Source organism: Lissotriton vulgaris, chromosome 11 (assembly GCF_964263255.1).
Source record: "Lissotriton vulgaris chromosome 11, aLisVul1.2, whole genome shotgun sequence".
Taxonomy (NCBI): Eukaryota; Metazoa; Chordata; class Amphibia; order Caudata; family Salamandridae; genus Lissotriton; species Lissotriton vulgaris.
In genome coordinates, this window is record NC_141699.1 from 868,087,153 (window position 1) to 868,108,476 (window position 21,324).

General features: G+C 51.7%; 1 protein-coding gene across 4 annotated transcripts in view; it reads left to right on the top strand.

The window, feature by feature from the left end:
* Positions 1-21,324, top strand: part of HDLBP (high density lipoprotein binding protein) — a 955,902-nt gene that overhangs the window by 302,360 nt on the left and 632,218 nt on the right. For all 4 annotated transcript variants that reach the window (XM_086944014.1, XM_086944016.1, XM_086944015.1 and 1 more), the window contains exons 10-11: positions 3,164-3,268; positions 3,355-3,433. In XM_086944014.1, the coding sequence (XP_086800140.1) occupies positions 3,164-3,268; positions 3,355-3,433 (184 nt within the window). The remainder of the gene's footprint in view (positions 1-3,163; positions 3,269-3,354; positions 3,434-21,324) is intronic.

Sequence of the window (21,324 nt, forward strand, 5' to 3'; positions counted from 1 at the left end):
AAGAGCGCGTTTGCCATCCCCTGTATAGGCCCCAGGGACACAGAAGCCTGCTCTCTTGAGAGCCCAGTGTTTGTTTAAAGCTTTTAAAAAACCCTTTTTATAAACTGGTGTTCATGTTGTGTTGATTACTTTTCTGCTATTTTGGTACTTCTAATGGCTTTACACTTATTCCGTTGATTAGGCTGCATTCCTCTGTCACAACTACTCCGCACCAAGCTTAAGGTTTACTTTAAGAAATGTAAGTGGACCTAATAAAGATTGTGACATAACATGGTGCTGTCTCCCAACCACACACCACATATTAATCCAGAATAGCAACTTAAATAAATCTCCATGTAATTAAATCATTTCTGCCTTTACAGTGTAACAAGGAAGTAAATGTTCGAGGCATATGGGCTGCAGATGGTACATTATGAATAGATCGCCATCTGGTGTTGGGCTCGGATGATTGCACTTTGTTTTTCTCTTGGAGAGTCTTTTGTATCTTGGTGACTCCTCCTTTGGTTGGTAGTGCGCATGGGCATCGGCTCCATCCTTAGATTGTTTTTTTCCGCCATCGGGTTCGGATGAGGATCGAGACGCTCCAGATCAACTTCAGGAAAAAGTGATTTATCGGCGCGTATTCCATTTCCAATTCGACGGTATTGTTATCGAACGCGTTTCATTTCCATTCCGGAGCGTTACGAATTCAACATCGAAGAAAAAATTCTGATCTACGTCGACGAACAGGCCTTTCTCGACGCAGTCAAGCCCGGAGTCCATGGAAAGGACTCCATTCAAAAAATGTCCAACGTGTGGTGCTAAGTTCCCACACAAGGACCTACACGAGGTGTGCAACCTCTGTCTATCGCCTGAACACGAATCCAGGGACTGCGAAGCCTGCGCAGTATTCTCCTCCAAGCTAACGATTAGAAATCGTCGAGCTCGAAGACACGAGGTGTCCAGAATGCAGTCGGAGGCGATCCCGGAGCTGTTCGGAGACTAGCAACTTGAGGAAGAAGAGGATCATGAGGATCAGTCGGGGTCGGAAGGGGACCAGTCGGAGGTCGAAGAACTCGACGTGCAACAAACCGTGAGTGACGACGTCCCCTTACCGAAAAACCGACCCCGTGTGGTAACGACCCCGCCTTCGAGCCCGGTCAAACCGCAGAAAAAAGTTTCCGACGCCCCGCCCTCGGGCCCGGCAACGAAACCGAAACTGAAACCGAAACACTCGGACTCCCACCATGTCGGATCCGAGAAAAGGTCGACATCGACTTCGACACCGAAGCTTCATACAAGGGAAAGCTCGGCATCGAAACATTCCATGTCGAAACAGAAACATGATTCGTCGTCCAAGACTCACTCGATACCCAGGAAGTCGGAATCGAGTAGACACTCGGTGCCGAAAACACCGAACATTGACGATCGAAAACCTAAGCACCTTTCGGAACCAAGGCCTTCGGTACCGATTCAGGAGCAACAGACAGATCCCAAACAAAAGATTTTGTTTATCGATCCGCAATATGGCAAAGTAGTGACGAAGAAGAGAAAAAATGAACAGAAAGAAGACAAATCTCTTCCTTCAAAAAAGAGAACACTGGGGACAAATACAACTCCTCCTGCTTCTCCTCAACCTAAAGTCACACCCTCTTCTCCTATTCCTCACACTATGCCAAATATTCCTACACCTTCCACACCAAGACCATCTACACCTCAGTCTGATGTAGACAGTGATACAGGGGAGGGAGAACCTCAAGGAGATGATGAAACCATCCCAGATGAGGATGACCCATGGGAAAATTATAACGTAGAGTCAGATGAGGACGACCCACAGTTATATCCCTCAAAGCCTTCACCACCTGATGATAACACAGGGTTTGTACAGCTCATTAATAGGGCAGCAAAATATCATAAAGTAGATATACATACAGAACCTCTAATAGAGGATTTCCTGTTAGAGACGCTACCTAATGCACAAAGAACATCAGGTACTCTTCCTATGTTGAAGGGTCTTCTCAGTCACACAGAAGAAATATTCAAAGACCCAGTGAGAGCTAGGGTGTTAAACCCAAGAATTGATAAAAAATATAAGGCGGCTCCAAAGGATCCAATATTTATCAAAGGGCATGTACCTCTGGATTCACTTGTAGTTTCAAACGCTCGTAAAAGAGCAAACTCATTATCTACAGGAGAGGCTCCTCCACCTGATAAAGAGTCAAAATTAATAGATGCATCAGGCAAGAGAGTAGCATCACAACCGGCAAATAGCTGGCGTATAGCTAATACACAGGCACTACTTGCACGTTATGACAGGGCACATTATGATGAATTAGAAAAACTCATCACACATCTCCCCAAAGAGCATCAGGAAAAGGCAGATCAGTTAATACAGGAAGGTAAAATTAACATACTTCCATTAAGTGCGCCCTAGACGCAGCAGACACTGCAGCAAGATCCATCAACACCAGTGTCATGTTAAGGAGACATGCATGGCTTAGAATCTCAGGATTCAAACAGGAAGTACAAACGTCCTTATTGAACCAACCATTTGATCAAAAAACACTTTTTGGTTCAAGCACAGATGAGACCTTAGAAAAAATTAAAAAAGATAACGAAACGGCAAAGTCAATGGGAGCATTGCAACAGCCAACACAAAGAGGTTCCTTTCGTAGATCCACCTATAGAGGGGGCTCAAAAAATACAGGAACAAATCAGCAATCCACCTCTTTCACACCTACATCACCCAAAGGCAATTCAACAAGGAAGTAAATATATAGCATCAGGATGTTTTATGGTCTGTAATCCCAGACAAGACTGTGGTTCTTTTAATCCGTTCCCGTGAGTGCTCAAAGGTTTAGGGTAAAGTAGAAGTATTTTTCTTTTGAAACCTATAGAACGGGAATAGTGAATTGGATAATCGACCTGAACTCATGTTTTGATTGAATGTCGAAGCGAAATTGACAATATCATGAAGGGTAAGCTCTCCTCCATTAATGGAGGACTGTTCATGGTTCGGTGAAAGATCTTTGTGTTCCTGCCTTCGAGCTGTTTCCCTGTGGCTTGCCTTTCGAGGTTCTATGTTGTGGGGTAGGAGAGCCCTTGGGGAAAATAAGTATGTTCTTCATAAATAATCACCTTACAAATTGCTGAAGAGATTTTTCTTTTTATTCTCTGTTCTTAGGTGCACATAGAGTTCACTGAGGGAGAGGATAAGATCACCCTTGAGGGCCCCACAGAGGAGGTGAACTTGGCTCAGGAACAAATGGAAGCCATGGTGAATGATTTGGTGAGTTAGGTTCTTTCTCAGCTGGTGATGTTGCAAGCAGGATGCACCAGGCTGTCTCAAACTGATTGCGGTCTTTACCTCCTTAGATTGCTCGAATGGATTTTACAGAGATCACTATAGACCATCGATTTCACAGACACCTCATCGGAAAAAGCGGAGCCAACAGTGAGTCAACAGCTGATACAAACAAACCCTTAGCGAGCCTAGTTGAATAGTTGGCTCTGCTTAACTGTCACTTATTTCGTTTTTATCACTCTGGCGCAGTCCGAGGTTCCCAGGTGGTACTCTGTGTGGGCATTGTCCTTTTACAGTAGGAATCTCAGGGCCATCCAAGCGGCCATTACTTTCATTTCTGTAGCAGTGTGGGGTTAGAGAGTGTCTGTCATTGTAATGTGTTTTCCACTGGTATCCCGTAGCCACAGTACTGTTCAGTTCCAGTTGAATAACTAAGATCTACTGCTTGGAAATGTTCAAAGATTTTCCTGTTTGAATTCTTCATTGGAGCTGGGACTGCCCTGCAGTAAATGCTGGAACGGTATGTTAAAGGTTTAGAGGCTTTGGGCATAGTAACATATTTTGCTATGCCACAACTGATGTGATGCAGAATTGTGAGGTATGGAAGACTTCTGGTAAAACCTTGAGCAATGGGCTCTCCCTGCTCAATATTTCACTGGTGTGCTTTAAAGAAAATAAGTCTGACCTTTGACTAAGGCACAAATCACTGTTTTTCCATCCATAATTGTGCCCTTGCCTCCACAAAATCTGTATAATGTATGTGGCGCAATGCTGCCATTGTTGTTGACTTGGTGTAAGAAAGTGGCTCTGTATATACTGTTCCAAAGTAAGGTACAGTGTGCACAGAGTCCACAGTCCCTAGAGGTATGCCAGAGGCTAAAGTTAGATATACCTTATTCTCCAAAGTGGTAGCTTGGTCGAGCAGTAAGGCAGTATCGGAGGACCGTGTAAAGCATTTGTTGTACACACTCAGTCAGCAAATGGTCTCGCACACACTCCAGAACTGAACTGTAGGCCAATTGTTTTGTATATAAAAATTTTTAATTTTTTATTTTAGAACCACAAGTAGGTATAAAAATAATTTTTCAGAATGAGATGTTGCAATTGAATACTTTCAAATAGCAGTAGACTTTTGAGTGCAATAGATGGTTCCAATGTGCAACATAAACTTAGTACAATAATATCATTGAGCTCAATGGGAAGTTTTAGGTAAATGCAATAAAATCACTTTACAAATGTTTTTCTTACTCTGGGCTGTATCCTGGATTTAGCCCTGGTGCATTTCCTGAAGAATTTCTGTCAAAAACCAGGCAATCGTAAAATCAGTTGTAATTACTTTAGGTTATCGTAAAATCACAGTTGTAATTTCTTTTGAGGGTCCGTGCTGGGCACCAAGATCCAGCACTGGGATCTCTCCTGTTAACTGGTGAGTAATTTCGTTTTTGTTGATCAGACGATTTTTAAGGAAAATTTCAAAGTTGCAAAACCAGCCAATGTTACCCTATGGAGAAAATCAAGTTATCTATCTTTGGGTATGTACTCGACTGGCAGAGTTAAGGTTCTTGGGTAAGATACGGGGGTCTCCCAGGGACAGTTGTTACACCCTCAGGGGCACAGGGGCCGCCGGGTGCAGGGTGAGTAGGCAAGTGGGGAAGTAGAATAGGACAGATGCTGCAGTTCCAGTGGCAGTCGGGCGGCTGTGTGCAGGGTGCTTTTTGGCCCTCTGGGGCACAATGTATTTCAATGGGAAAGCTACAAGACGAACAAAGGCTGCAAGCTCGGGGACGGAGATTCTTCAGGTGCGACCACCACTTTGAGAGGTAAGTTGGGAAGCTGTAGGTTTGGTAGCCACCCAGGATTTGACCACAGGGGGCCGTGGGGCGCCGGGTGCCAGGGGTGTCGGGAAATCTTGCCCTCAGCGGGTCGCGGTTGAGGGGTCCCTGGTTGTGAGGCTGCAGGTGTCACCAGGAGCGTCGAAGGGTCCTTGGGTGCTGGATTCGTGGTCAGTCGCCGGGGGGACGTCCTCGTGGTCTTTGTTCACTCTGACACAGGCCGGGCTCGGCGGGTGCAGTGTGCGATGATTTGCGGTTCCTGGCTGGTACCAGGGAATGCTGCTGTTTGAGCAGAACCACTGCTTGTGGGAGTCACTGTCTTTAGATGAGCAAGGCAGTCAGGTCCTCCGGGGTTTTGGAGGTTGCTGACCACAGGAGATGCCGGGATTTAGCAGGAGCAGGTTCAAGGGTAGACAGGCCTGTAGGGCTGGGGCCAAGTCAGTTGGTGTTGTCCTTGTTAGCAGCTGCACAGCAGGTCTGCTTTCTTTCTTGGTCTTGTTTTGGAATCTCGATCTGAGGAAGGAAGGTTCAGGGTGCCGTTCAATACTAAATTTTGGGGTGTTACAGGTAGGGGAAGGTCAGGGACCAATGGCTTACACCCCCTATCCTGCCACTCTCCAGTGGGAGGGGGCAGGAGCCTGCCTCTGGGTAGGGCTCCCCATCCTCAAGATGGTGAGAGCCTGGAGTTGTGCTTCACCTCGCCTCCCCAACTGAGGGGTGGGGTTGGCAGAAGCTGGCACACCTGCTTTCCTCACTTAGGTTTTCCTACCTGTGGGGGCCAGTTGCTGAGTACAGCAAGTGGCCTGGAGAAGCTCACAAAGGTGGCATGCCTTTGAAGCTCCCCTGCCCATCCTGGGGGCGGAGACCCAACACCTCCCCAGGATGTGCATTGTTGCAGGCCCACGAGAGCGGATGGCTCTCTACTCAGGGGTCCTGCAACATGTCTGCTGGGTGGCAGCCTAGGCAGCCTCTGTCAGGACACGGGTTGTGGGTTAGTTTCAGGGGGAACTCTAAGTTGCCCTCTGTCGTGCATTGTACATTAAATCCCACACTGGCATCAGTGTGGGTTTAATGTGCTGAGAAGTTTGAAACCAAACTTCTCAGTCTTCAGTGCAGCAATCATGGTGCTGTGTAGTTCGTGATGACGACCTCTCAGCATCATATATTCTTAATGGCATCACTGCACTTACAGTGCCCAGGAATGGACCTGGCTACTGTAGGGGTATAGGGCTCATGCACCTGTACCCACACCACTGGCATAGGGCACCCAGCTAGAGGGGTGACTTAGGTATGTCAGGGCAGTGTGTTGTGGGCATGGCACACAGGGATGCGTGTCATGTCGACAGTTTTGTTCTGCACCAAGGCACTCGGCCTGCAAAGAGAGTGTGTGTGTGTGTGTGTGTGTACACACTTAGGCAAGAAATGATACACACTCAGACTCGGCTCAGACCAATTTGATTTGTATGAAAATATTATGTATTTTATTTATTTACTTGAGTTTTATATAGCGCTTGCTAGACTCTGAGGTTTCAGAGCGCTTTACATGGGGAGAGTTACATAGGTTACAAGTTACACATTGTTACAAAAAGTACATCAAGCTCTAGGCATGTGGGCTGCTGAATTCATATCTGTGCATAGATCGCTGCCTAGTGTTGGGTCCGGATGATTGCACCTGGTTGTCCTGGAAGTCTTCGAAGTATCACAACTCCCTTGTCACTGTGGAATCTCTCAGAAGGGTCTGAGACTCCAGGGCACAAATGCTGGAACCATCCCCAACAAGGGGAGTTTGAGTGCTTTGGACAAGGGCATACTAAAGGGGGCCATTGGAAGGAGTTTGGTTGATAGGGTTACATAGGTTACAAGTTACACATTTGTTACGGAAGGTAAGTCAATTACGGGTTACATCCATTGGTTCAAGGCGTGTAGAAGGGTAAGGGGATAATGTAAAAGGACGACAGGGAGGGAGAGTGAGCAGACCATAGGCACAAGGATAAACAAAGCAGTCAGGGGGAAAGAGATTCAGGGGAGAGAGGACCGGAGTAGGGGAGGCAAGCAAAGAATGAAGGAGGGAAGAGGTGGAGGAGGGGGTTGAAGACACAGTGCGGAGACGAGGAAATCCAGGCTAGACCCGGAGGTATCGGAGCGCTTTACATGAAAATTAAGACATGTTACAGCGTTACATCAATTACAGTTCAGTTACATTACAGAACATCCGTTGCTAGTGCATTCAATAAACATAGAAAAACAAGTTGAGGAAGAAAACAATGTCTGATGTCCAGCTGGCCCCTCTGTTCACCTTTGGGGACCACATAGGGCGTAGACCTGAAATTGCTTGACCAATGCCATTTTGAAGATGGGTTCTGTGGCCCAACTCCAGACACGGCGCTAGAGCCAAGCCAAGCCTGGTGCAGGTAAGTGAAATAATACTTTGCAAAATCTTATGCAGTGGTTCACAGTTGAATGCAGGTTCAAATGCAGTTGGTTGAATTACAGGCAAGTAAATATTTCTAAATGACTTTTCAGTTACTTTACAGATTACTTTGTAGGTTACTTTTTAGATTTCGGTGTGATATGCCTAGATATCACTCCGGGACATTTCCTAGAGAAAAGGTAAGTGAATCAGTTTACTGTTGACTCCCACTGACACCCCTCTGATACAAGGATCTTAGTGTGGGAGTAAGCGCCAGAAGGCGCAGGGGAGACTACCACTCCCACAACCCCCTGCAGCACTCGTGCATATAAGCGCGCACCGCGACCATCCTGGTGTATTCGCCAGCTCTTGACTCCCGCTGACACCAGGCTCTTCATGTGGGGGAAAGACCCTAGGGATAGTACCACTCCCACAACCCCCCCCGCAGCTCTCGTGCATATATGGGCTCACCACGCGTGGTACGCCACGCGCCTGGGCCGAGGGAGGGCCTGTCCTAGCCCGGAGGAGGCTGAGCTGGGCCAACTCTCTAACTGCCATCTTCTGGGAGAATTCCAGCATTAGATTTTTTGCGGGAAGGAGCTCCTCCTATGATTGAGTGGAAAGCAACAAGTGAAGTCCAGGAGTTTGGGGGGGGGGGGGCATGGGGGGTGGGGGGGGATGCAGTGCATACACTCAATGAGTTTTTGTTAAGGGCTGCTAACATCCTTGTTGCATGAAATGGAGCTCACAGAGAGTCTACTGTCCCTGGAATAAAATGCCGTTCTGCCCTGGTATTATTACTGAGACTGACTCGGAACTGTGTAAAATAACCTCCCCTGAATCCCAAACTCGCAACGAGCTGCATTTGGCTTCAGACTTTGTAGATAATCAAGCCCCCACTGAAGAGCCCAAATCGGAACCAGCTGCTAAGAGAACAAAATGTGGGAAAAGAGCAAAACCAAATCCAACAAAAATTATTAAATCTAAAGACCCCAGTTAACAAGCGAAGGAGAGCGAAGTATCTCACAAACATTCCATGCTAAAACAAGCTCTGCAACGATTGATAAACTGGGACGGAATAGGGTGGAGAATATATCTTTTAAAGCTGTTAAAATACATACTTGCATAGATAGACACGCACTTAGGTTTGCTTGGGTCAGTGGGTGCTCCGGGGGGATGGACGGCAGTAGTAAGTGCTGGAACTCTTAAAGGCCAAATCAGCGGGCGAGCACAAGGAGAGGGAATTATCCTTAAAGTCAGTCGCCCTCTCTAAAGGTACCCCCAGCTCCCACTCTACGTCCTGCTGGTTTTGAGCAAGCTCCCCACAGGCCTGCTAAAGGACCTGTTTTTTTTGGGGGGGGGGGGGGCATCACAGCCAGATAGAATATCTTATATGGATGAGAGGGGTGAAATACATGGGCAATACCTTGGGTGGAAGACAAGAGATTGATTAAGGGCCACTAGCCATACCCAACATTAGTTCTCCCTCGCAGCTTCACCACTGGTGCTGGTTTTGGCAAATGTGCCAAAACTGAGGAAGAGCCAGAAAGAATCTACAGAGCGCTTGATGGATAAATCACTTTTCTGGATAAATAAATATGGAGGGTTGGGGGCATAAAGTACTGGGGGCATAGCTCGTAATATAATGGCAAAAAGAGTGGGCTGGGTGGGTACTTAACATAAACATTTAAAAGAAGATTGCGTAATGGTTAACTATCTAAAGGTGGTGAGCCTTTTGAAATGTCAACTTTGTGATATATCACTCCCAGGCACCCAGATCTTTGCTTTGACTTAGAATTTCTTCTACGCCCCTGTCCACCTGGGTAATCAAGGCCTCCATAGCCAAGAATATGGAAGGTATAGTCCCCAATAAACGACCCTGAATACCCTGGGCAACTCTGGGAAACAGAAAATAGATTTGCTCCTTTAGCGGGGCTCGATAGTTGTGACTGATTACCTGTAGTGGATGTACCCCGACAAGCTGCAGAGTACACAGAGAATAATACAGGAGGAAGTAATTGCTCCAGGGGCTATAGAAGGAAACATTGGGAGCTGGCATAAACTAGCTTTCTGGAATGTCGCAGGCATTAAGGGAAAGGTGGGCAATACACACTGTGAGGTGCCTGGCAAAAATACTATCTAATTTGCTTACCGGAGACTTGGGCTATTGACCACATTGCCATAGATGGGTATTCATCTGAAAGAAACACGTTAGTGTTAGATTCCTTACCTTAGAATATCCCCAGGCGTCAGTCTGGATCCGGAAACTTTTGCGTAGCAGTACCCCTGCGCGTCGGTAGGCGTCGTCTGCAGGCGTCCCCTGCGGCTCCGCGTCCGTCGTTGGCGTCGTGCGCCGTGATGACGTCGCTGGAGTATATAGACGCCGCCTCCGCGCGCTGACGTCAGTTCTTCTTTTTTCCGCGCCAGTGGACGCAGATCTGAAGAGCAGTACTCCGGTCTTTGACCAAGTTTTTTCGAATTGTTATCACTTTGTGCCTGTTAGGATGCCTGGGTTCAAGCACTGTGATGACTGTGAGCGCACGATGTCGGTCACAGACCATCACCGCCTCTGTCTCCGGTGTCTGGGCCCCGACCACGACGTGGACTCCTGCGTCGACTGCTGGGCCCTCACCAGCAAAGCTAGACGGGAGCGGTCCCGCAAGCTACTGGAGCTCCGGGTGTCGGCCCCACGTCGGGACCGGGAGCGGTCCCGGTCCGGCCGGAGGTCGAGAGACCGTTCGAGGGAGCGGTCGCGGGGCCGCGCTGAGCGTTCCGGAAGTCGACACCACTCGTCATCCTCGTCAGGTAAGAAACACAAGAAGTCGGGGCGTCGTCATCGTACCCCCGACTCCCCCCCGACGCTCGCGCGATGCGGCCGGGGGTTCGGGTGACCCCAACCCCACGGCTCCGCGAGAGTCGCCGGCGCGGCCTGCCCCATACCCTCAGGTCCCTGGGCACGGTGCGACTCCTGAGGAGATAGAGGCGTTCCTCATGGCCATGAGGGCCCTGTCTCCTCCGGCGGGTTCCACGGCGCCTGCGGGCCCAGTGAACCCGTCCGGGGGCCCTAGCGGTTCTGCTGACCCTACCTCGACGCCGTCGGATGCTCCGATTCCGGCGGCGCCGATCCCGGCGCCGCTAGGGCCTTCGGGGTCGACGCCGGATGGACGCCCATCCAACCCGGCGCCGATTCCTTCGGGGTTGCCCGTGGCTCCGCGCGACGCCGGTTCCTCGGTGCCGGCTTCGGGCGGCACTGGGGCTCCGGCTCCGGCTCCGGCTCCGGCGCCGGCTCCGGGCAACGCCGTCCCCTTACCTTCACCGACGCCGGACGTGGGGCCGGACGGGCGTCGCTCGACGCCGGTCCCGGCGCCGATGGGGCCCATGAACCCCGAGGAGCCGGTCTACGTCGTTGACTCCGAATACGGAGAAGATGAAGAATACGGTGAAGGTTGGGAGGGGTCCGAGGACCCTCTGTCACGCGAGTGCCAGTATGACCCGGACTGGACAGGTGACTTGGGGGGGATGCCAGTGGTCTGGACGACTCTCCTAACCCTGGTTTGATCTCTCCTCCTTCCGTGGCATCGGTGGAGGGAGCTGCTTATTCTGTGGTGCTGATGAGGGCTGCCAAGGCCTTACACCTTGAGCTCCCCGTCGCGGCCGTGAGGCCTAACATCCTCACCGAGGTCTTCAAACCGCAGTCATGCCCACAGGAGCCACTGCTGCCGTTTAATGAAGCCTTGTCGGACGTTCTGTTGGGCACGTGGTCCAGGCCCGCTTCAGGTGCGCCTGTTGATCGGAACGTGGCCAGGCGCCACCGTCCCTGTCCGGACGACCCCAAGTTCCTGTCTACCCACCCCACTCCTGAGAGTCTGGTGATCCAGGCCTCGACCTCCCAGTCCGCATTCCCGTCGGCCCCGCCCGACCGGGAATCCAAGAGGTATGACCAATTTGGCAAGAAGGTCTTCTCGTCCATTAGTTTGGGCCTGCGGTCTTGCAACACCGCCTGCCTCTTGGGCCGCTACACCCACTCTGTGTGGGATACGGTCGCGGAACTGCTGCCAGAATGCCCCATGGAGGTGCGGGCAAAACTCGGTCAGGCTGTAGCTGAGGGCCGAGATGCAGCGAAATATTCGATACGGTGTGGTCTTGATACGACCGACTCGCTAGGCAGAGCTATGTCAACGACGGTGGCGATTCGTCGCCACGCCTGGCTGAGATCCGCCAATTTTTCGGCAGATGTCCAGAATACATTGATGGACATGCCGTTTGATGGCTGTCACCTGTTCAGTGACAAGGCGGACCACGCGCTGGAACGCTTCAAGGACTCCAGGGTCACGGCCAAGTCCTTGGGTCTCTCGACCCAGCGTCAGCAACCGGGTTCGTTTCGCCCCTTTCGTGGCCAAGGAAGGGGCGCCCCCACACTGCTGCCAGCCACGCGCCGCAACAATCCTCTCAACGCGGTGGCGGCCGTGGAAACCGCCGTGGTGGCGGTCGGGGACAACGGCGGGGTCAGACCACACCCTCCCCCGCAGCATCTACCCCAAAATCCTCCTAGTCCGTGCTTTCGGCCCCATGTGACGCCAGTGGGTGGCAGGGTTCGCCATCACCACGCTCACTGGCGCACGATCACTTCGGACAGGTGGGTGCTGCAAATCGTCCGAAGGGGCTACTCCCTCCCCTTCGAGACCTCTCCTCCAGCCATGCCACCGCAGAACCACCGTGTGTCGGGGGACCACTTGACACTTCTGCAGGAGGAAGTTACGGCCCTCTTGGCCAAGGGGGCCATCGAGCGCGTTCCTGGGCCAGAAGTAGGGCGTGGTTGTTATTCCCACTACTTTCTGGTGCCCAAGAAGGACAAGGGGGGCCTACGTCCTATCTTGGATCTAAGGAACGTCAACGGCTTCCTCCGGAAGGAGAAGTTCAAGATGTTGACGTTAGCTCAGGTCTTGGCTGCTCTAGACCCACAAGACTGGATGGTAGCGTTGGACTTGCAGGACGCCTATTTTCACATCCCCGTCCTGCCGGCCCACCGGCGTTACCTGCGGTTCACGGTAGGCCTGGAGCACTTTCAGTTTATCGTGCTTCCCTTCGGCCTTACCAGCGCCCCACGGGTGTTCACAAAGGTGATGGCGGTGGTCGCAGCCCATCTGCGCAGGTTAGGGGTTTCAGTCTTCCCCTACCTAGACGACTGGTTGTTGAAGGCGGGCTCGCCCCAGACAGTCGTCCACCACCTTCAGATGACGGCAGACGTCTTGCACGACCTGGGGTTCTCCATCAATGTGCCGAAATCACACCTGTGTCCCTCTCAAAAGCTCCTTTTCATCGGAGCGGATCTGGACTCGGCGCAGTTTCGGGTTTATCCTCCGGAACGGCGGGTTCGGGATATTCAGGCTTTGATTCCCATCTTTCAGCCGCTATCCCGAGTTTCGGTCAGGTTGATGCTGCGGCTGCTGGGACTGATGGCTTCCTGCATCCTTCTGGTGCATCACGCCCGGTGGCGGATGCGGGCTCTGCAGTGGGACCTGAAGTTTCAGTGGGCCCAGCATCAGGGCAACTTGTCCGACCACGTCTTGATCTCGGAGGGCACTGCGAGACAACTGCAGTGGTGGCTTACGGACCGCGATTGGGTCAGGGGCAAGTCCCTCTCCCTTCCCCAACCGGAGCACGTTGTCGTGACGGACGCGTCCCTCCAGGGCTGGGGTGGCCACTTGGGAGAGGCAGAGATCAGAGGCATCTGGTCTCCGGCGGAGTCCCGGCTCCATATCAACCTGTTGGAGCTGCGGGCGATTCGTCTGGCACTGAAGGCATTCCTCCCCTTTGTCAACGGGAGTGTAGTGCAGGTGTTCACCGACAACACCACCGCCATGTGGTACTGCAACAAACAGGGCGGAGTGGGGTCGTGGACCCTTTGCCAGGAGGCTCTGCGCCTCTGGCAATGGCTGGAACGTCAGGGTGTGACTCTGACGGTTCAACACCTGGCAGGTTCTCTGAACGCCAGGGCGGACGAACTCAGCCGTCGGTGCTCGATGGATCACGAATGACGTCTGAACTCGGACGTGGCGCAAGGCATCTTTCTGCAATGGGGAGAGCCTTGGTTAGATCTATTCGCCACAGAAGAGAACGCGCAATGTCATCAGTTCTGCGCGTTGGAGTTTCCAAGACGGCACTCGCACAGCGACGCCTTTCGGCGCGAGTGGAGTTGCGGTCTGTTATACGCCTTTCCGCCTATACCACTTCTGCCCAGAGTTCTGAAGAAGATCAGGCGCGACCGGGCCCAAGTTATCCTTGTGGCTCCGGACTGGGCTCGAAGGTATTGGTATCCCGAGCTACTCAGCATGTCAGTCGGTCCCCCGATCCGTCTGCCCCTTCAGGAGGACCTTCTGTCGCAGCAGCAGGGGACGGTCCTCCACCCGAACCTGTCCAGTCTCCACCTCCATGCTTGGAGATTGAGCGGCGGCAGTTGAGGCCATTTGACTTGCCTCCTGAAGTCTGTGATGTTATTCTGGCAGCCAGGCGTCCCTCCACTAAGTCGGTATACGCCTGTCGGTGGAACAGATTTGTGGCATGGTGCACAGCAAAGGCTGTGGATCCTCTTTCTGCCCCTCTTTCGGAGGTTCTTCTGTTTCTTCTTTCTCTTGCCCAGCAGGGCTCTGCTCTGGGCACTATCAAGGGCTACCTTTCTGCTCTTCCAGCCTTTTTGAGGCTTCCTGATCAGCCTTCTTTGTTCAAATCCCCGATTGTAACTCGATTCTTGAAAGGCATCACTCACATGTTTCCACCTGTTCCGTTTGTGATGCCTCAGTGGGATTTGAACCTGGTTCTGACCTTTCTAATGTGTGCTCCCTTTGAGCCCCTTCATTCTTGTCCTCTCCGTGTCCTGACTTTAAAGACGGCTTTCCTGGTTGCCATCACCTCTGCCAGGAGAGTGAGTGAGCTCCAGGCTCTTTCTGTCCAACCTCCTTTCCTGTCCATTCATCCTGATAAGGTGGTTCTGAGGACTAGACCTTCTTTCCTGCCCAAGGTTGTTTCGGCCTTTCACATCGGGCAGTCCATCACCCTCCCTTCCTTCTTCCCGCCTCCGCATCCTTCAAAGGATGAAGAGCGGCTCCATCGTCTGGACCCAAAACGTGCGCTTTCATTTTACATGGATCGCACACGCCAGTTCCGGGTGGATGACCAACTGTTTGTTGGCTACGTGGGTGCGAAGAAGGGACGGGCGGTCTGTAAACGAACCATCTCTCGATGGGTCGTCCTCTGCATCAAAGCGTGCTACTCTTTGGCTCGGAAGGAGCCTCCTGTTGGGCTGAGGGCCCATTCCACTCGGGCCACGGCGGCTACCACTGCTCTGGGCCGGGGAGTCCCCTTGCAGGACATTTGCCAAGCGGCTACGTGGGCCTCGCTGCACACATTTGCGAGGCACTACTGCCTGGACAGTCAAGTCCGGAGGGATGGCTTCTTTGGCCGTTCTGTCCTCCAGGACTTTCTGGTGTAGGAATGTATTGGTTCGCAGACCCACCACCGGGGTTGGTATTGCTGGGGTATCTATTCTAAGGTAAGGAATCTAACACTAACGTGTTTCTTTCAGATGAACAAGTTACTTACCTTCGGTAACGATATATCTGTAAGAAACATTAGTTAGTGTTAGATTCCTTACCGAACCCACCCATCCTCCCCGTTCTGCGAACTAATACCTAGGGTTAAGGACATCCCTTTCAGGGCCCTAGTTTCAAATGGCACCAGTGTTGGTTCTCTCATGGCTCTGCGTCTTCTGGCGCGGAAAAGCTGTGTACAAAGAACTGACGTCAGCGCGCGGAGGCGGCGTCTATATACTCCAGCGACGTCATCACGGCGCACGACGCCAACGACGGACGCGGAGCCGCAGGGGACGCCTGCAGACGACGCCTACCGACGCGCAGGGGTACTGCTACGCAAAAGTTTCCGGATCCAGACTGACGCCTGGGGATATTCTAAGGTAAGGAATCTAACACTAACTAATGTTTCTTACAGATATATCGTTACCGAAGGTAAGTAACTTGTTCTTCTCAAACGGAGGCAGTCCCTTAACAGGCAGGTCTAGCCAGAGGGGGCCTATTAAGGCTAATATCCAATACCCTTCCAATAAGATTAAAGAATTTTTTTTGGGGGGGGGAGAATCTCTTTATTAAATTTGCTCCGAGGACTATAATTCACATAAGTCACTGATGATCGTTCATGGTAGTTTCATCATCACAATATGTGAGAGCGACAGAGAAATAAGGCGACGTCAAGTGCACACATGTACAATTTGGCTTATTCTGAATCAGCGTGTCAAAACCTGTTGAAGCTGTTACATTCCTCATTCCACCCATATACAGCTGAAATATGTCACATTTCCTCCAGCATCACTCTATGCCGCTTCCATGGTGCCCATATTTTCTCCCATTTTTTTCAGCACCCCTTGCTTTTATACAGTGTTTCTTCAGCTCACTGGCACCAGTCAAGGTCTCTTTCCCACTCCCAGCGTCGGTGGCAGAGGTGCTCCCCACCCTCTAGCAATGTTTCGTTTGGCAATCCCTGCTGCAAGGGCTAACCATATTTTTACATGTCTCGACCAATCAACATCCCCTCTGATAGTCAGGAGAAGCCACTTCGCATCCTTTGGAACCACCATTCCGGCACTTTAGACATTACATCCGTTACTTTCAATCAATCAATCAATTAATCATGGCATTTGTATAGCGCACTACTCACCCGGAGGGTCTCAAGGCGCTTAGGGGAAGGGGGGTCTGCTATTGTTCGAACAGCCAGGTCTTGAGTTGTCTCCTGAAGGCGAGATGGTCCTGGGTCAGCCGGAGGTTGGTGGGGAGGGAGTTCCACGTCTTGGCTGCCAGGTAGGAGAAGGATCTTCCTCCGGCGATGGCTCTTCGGATGCGTGGTACGGCGGTGAGGGCGAGGCTTGTCTAACGTAGCTGGCGGGTGGGCGTGTAGAAGGTCAGGCTGTCGTTGAGGTACATGGGGCCCAGATCGTGGAGGGACCTGTGTGCGTGGGTGAGGAATCTGAACGTGATTCTCTTGCTGACGGGGAGCCAGTGCAGATCCCTCAGGTGTCCGGAGATGTGGCTGCGTCGGGCGATGTCCAGGATGAGTCTGGCGGAGGCGTTCTGGATCCGTTGGAGTCGTTTCTGTAGCTTGGCTGTGGTTCCGGCGTAGAGGGTGTTTCTGTAGTCCAGTCTGCTCGTGACGAGTGCCTGGGTGACTGTCTTCCTGGTTTCGGTCGGGATCCATCGGAAGATCTTACGGAGTGTGCGTAGGGTGTTGAAGCATGATGAGGAGACGGCGTTGACTTGTCTGGTCATCGAGAGGGAGGAGTCCAGGATGAAGCCCAGGTTGCGTGCGTGGTCTGTTGGCTTGGGTGCGCTGCCTAGGGCCACCAGGTGTCGGGCCAGGCGGAGGGCGATGGCCCTAGGAGGAGGACTTCCGTCTTGTCTGAGTTCAGTTTCAGGCGGTTTTTCTTCATCCACTCGGCGACGTCTTTCATCCCTTCGTGTAGGCTAGTTCTGGCGTTGGTGGGGTCACTGGTGAGGGAGAGGATCAGTTGGGTGTCGTCGGCATAGGAGATGATGTTGAGGTTGTTGGCGTGCGATGGCTGCAAGGGGTCTCATGTAGACGTTGAAGAGGGTGGGGCTGAGTGATGATCCTTGCGGTACGCCGCAAATGACTTCAGTGGCCTCGGATCGAAACGGGGGGAGGCGGACTGTGTTCTTCCGGCGAGGAACGAGATGATCCATTCCAGAGCCTTCTCTTAGACACCTGTGTTGCTGAGGTGTTGGACTAGGGTGCGGTGGCAGACGGTGTCGAACACTGCGGAGAGATCCAGGAGGATGAGGGCCGCTTTTCCCCGTTGTCGAGCAGGGTTCTGATGTCGGTGGCTGCGATGAGGGCGGTCTCGGTGCTGTGGTTGGCTCGGAAACCGGACTGCGAGGGGTCAAGGGATCCGTTCGTCTCGAGGAAGGCGGCCAGCTGTCTGACAGTCTTCTCGATGACTTTGGCAGGAAAAGGGAGGTGCGAGATGGGGCGAAAGTTCTTGAGGTCGGTGGGGTCCGCTGTTGGTTTCTTCAGTAGGGCGCTGAGCTCGGCGTGCTTCCAGCTCTCCGGAAAGGTGGCGGTGTTGAAGGAGATGTTGATGATGTCCCGCAGTTGGGGTGCGATGATGGAGTCGGCCTTGTTGAAGACGTGGTGGGGGCAGGGGTCGGTCGGAGATCCTGAGTGGATGGTGTTCATCGTGCGGGCTGTGTCTTCGGTGGTCACCGTGGTCCAGGTGCGGTGGGGGTCGTTAGTTCGACAGTGGGGAATGTGGCTGGTGCGCCTACTGTTGTGGATGTCGGCGATCTTGCGGTGGAAGAACGAGGCGAGAGAGTCGCAGAGGTCTTGAGAAGGAGTGATGTCGTTGTTGCCGGTGCTGGGGTTGGAGAACTCCTTGACGATGCTGAAGAGTTCCTTGCTGTCGTGGGCGTTGTTGTCCAGTCGTTCCTTCAGTGTTTTCTTCTTGGTAGTGCGGATGAGCTGGTGGTGCTTGCGTGTGGCCTGTTTGAGGGTGGTCATGTTGTCTGTGGTCTGGTTGAGGAGCCAGGCTTTCTCGAGGGTGCGGCAGTTCTTCTTGGAGTCCTTGAGTTCGTCGGTGAACCAGGTGGATTTCTTGCTTCTGGGTCTGCTGGGAGGGTTCTTCAGTGGAGCGAGGTAGTCTGCGCAGGCGGTCAGCCACTGTGTGAAGTTGCGGGCTGCTTCGTTGGGGTCCGTTGTGCTTGCGGGTGGGTTCTGGCTGAGGGAGGTGGTGAGCTGCTCGGCGGTGATCTTGCTCCAGCTCCTGTGAGGAACTGGTTGCGGGTGGTGGTGGGTCGTTGTTCTGAAGCTGAAGTGGACGCAGCTGTGGTCGGTCCAGTGAAGTCCGGTAGAGTGGCTGAAGGTGATGTGCTTGCTGGATGAGAAGACTGGATCAAGCGTGTGGCCTGCGTAGTGAGTGGGAGTGTTGACCAGTTGCTTGAGTCCGAGGTTTGCGAGGTTGTCCAGCAGGGCGGTGGTGTTGCGGTCCTTGTTGTTCTCCAGGTGGAAGTTGAGGTCCCCTAGGAGGATGTAGTCCGCGGAGGGGAGGGCGTTCAGGCTGAAGTCTGTGATGTCTTCGCTGAATTGTGTGCGTGGTCCCGGGAGTCTGTAGACGAGGGTGCCTCTGAGGGTTGTCTTGGGGTCCGTGTGTATCTGGAAGTGGAGGTGCTCGGCGGCGGGGAAGGTGTCGCTGGAGTCTATTTCTGCCAAAACCGGGCTATTTCCTGGCATTCCCACAGAATATGGAAGAAAGTCCATTCCTGCTGACACCGCCTAGCGCACAGTGCTGTTGGTGCCCTGCCCCATTTGTACAGGTGTGTACGGGCATAGTAGGTAAAGGACATATTTTGAATTGTATTAACTTAAATCTTGAACAAATTGTGATCCCTCTCGGGCTTGGTATTACCTCCTGCCAGTCCTCATAGTTTGTCTCCCAAGTCTACATTCAATGCCGCTCGTAAGGTCACCAAGGGGTCTGGCGCATTATTTATTAATTTGCGGTATATCGTTGATGTAGTCTTTCCAGGGGTGGGCGTCTAATAACATCATTTAGGGGGGGAGAAATCTGAGAGCGGTTCCTATGTGGATGCATCTCTGTAGGGCATGCTTCAGTCTGAGATAGTGATATCTCTGTGTCCGATTTAGATTACATTCATGCTGCAGGTCTTCAAAAGTAAGCGGAGCTTCTCCCTTCCATACGTCGCTCAGATATTCAATGCTGATCAACTGCCATCCTCTAAAGCCCGTTAGGGCGGCTACTTCTTTTAGTGACTTCCCAACCCATAGCGGGGTTCGACTGGTAAGTTTCCCAATCCACCCCAAAAATCTATTAGCCTCTCACCAACACCCAACCACCACCCTTGTGTGTGCTGGCCACTCCGTGCACGCCCTTCAGGAGTATAAAAGAGGCTCACAATTTCGTCCCAGCATGACTGCTCTATCCACTCTGTACGCTGGCTCATTGGTGTCGGCGGAGACCCAATCGTTTACGACCAATAATTGCGAGGCCCAATAGTACAACTTAATGTCCGGGACCGCCAGACCACCTTTATATACTCCTTTTTGTAGTTTATAAAGCACTATTCTGGGAGAACCACCCTGCCACAATAGTATCCTGATTTCCTGTGCAACTCGCCTAAAGACAGACGGGGGAACAGAGTATGGGGTATTTTGGAGAACATACAAGAGGCGTGGCAGAGCCATCATCTTAAAAAGAGCCACCCTGCCCATCGGGGACAATGGGAGGGTATGCCAATGGTGTATATCGGTTCCAAGCCGATCCCTCCTTCACAACTGCTCACCTCATGTGTACCCTCGGCGGAGGGCCCGATAGTTGGAAGATTACCGACTTGGACCAATTAATGGTGTAACCCGAATAGCTCGCAAACAGCTCAAAGATGTGGAGCACTATCGCCATTGATATATACGGTCTTGCTAGGTACAAGAGTATGTCTGCATAGAGTAAAATTGACTCTTCCCACCCCCATGGTGCCTCTATGCCCCAAATCGGGTATGCCTGGCTACACATTTCAGGTTTTAAACCTGAGGTACAAAATTCCATCCTCAATCAGCCGTTTGAGAAACACTTATTTGGCCCTAATGGCGATGTATCTTTAGAGAAAATGAAAAAAGACACTGACGCAGCTAAATCTATGGGAGCCTTGCAGCTGCAAGCTCCCAGACGTTCTTTTTGTTGCTCATCATATAGAGGCGCGACGCAAAGGCTACTCCTTCGAAAGCCCCTCCACTTCTACAAGACCCCTAGCCAATCTACATTCACTAGGGACTACCAAAGAGGGGGCTACCGGGGTAACAACAAAAAGGGTAGAGGCAAAACCAACAACTCCCGCTCTGCCTCCACCCCTACCCAATAACTTTCCTCCCCCTCCCCCCAACATTTCACTCCTGTGGGGGGGAAGTCTGCAACAATTCCTTCCTGGACCAACATCACATCAGACAGGTGGGTGTGACAAAGTATTCAGTCAGGTTACTGTCTAGAACTAACATCTATCCACCCAAACAGCGTCCAATGTCACAAGAACATCTATCACTATTAAATCAAGAAGTAATATCATTGCTACAAAAAAGTGCAATAGAACCAGTTCCTCTGCACCAACAAAACAAGGGGGTTTGCTCCCTATACTTTCTTATGCCAAAGAAGGACGGCTCTCGAAGGCCTATTCTACACCTCAGACCGCTAAACCTATACATAGGCAGACCATTTTCACATGGTCACACTCTAACAAGTCCTTCCTCTTCTGTTACAAAACGACTTCCTTGCTACTCTAGATCTCAAGGGCACATACTTCCACATTCCCATTCAAAAGGCTCACAGGAAGTATCTCAGATTTGTATTAGAAGGACAGCACTATCAATTCAAAGTACTCCCATTCGGAGTCACAACAGCACCAAGGGTATTCACCAAGTGCCTAGCAGTAGTGACAGCACATTTACGAAGACAGCACATCCACGTCTTCCTGCATCTAGACGACTGGCTCATAAAAGCCAGCTCATACAACCAGTGTGTAAAACACACATGCCACAATACAACTGCTCCACAACTTCACAGTAAACCACACCAAGTCCCATCTGCAACCATCCAAAGTACAACAGTACAACAGTACCTCGGTGCCACAATAAACACCTTAACAACGCTGGCTTATCCCACTCCAGTAAGGATAGCCAACATGCAAGCTCTTCTCACAAAGTTTCAGCCACAACTC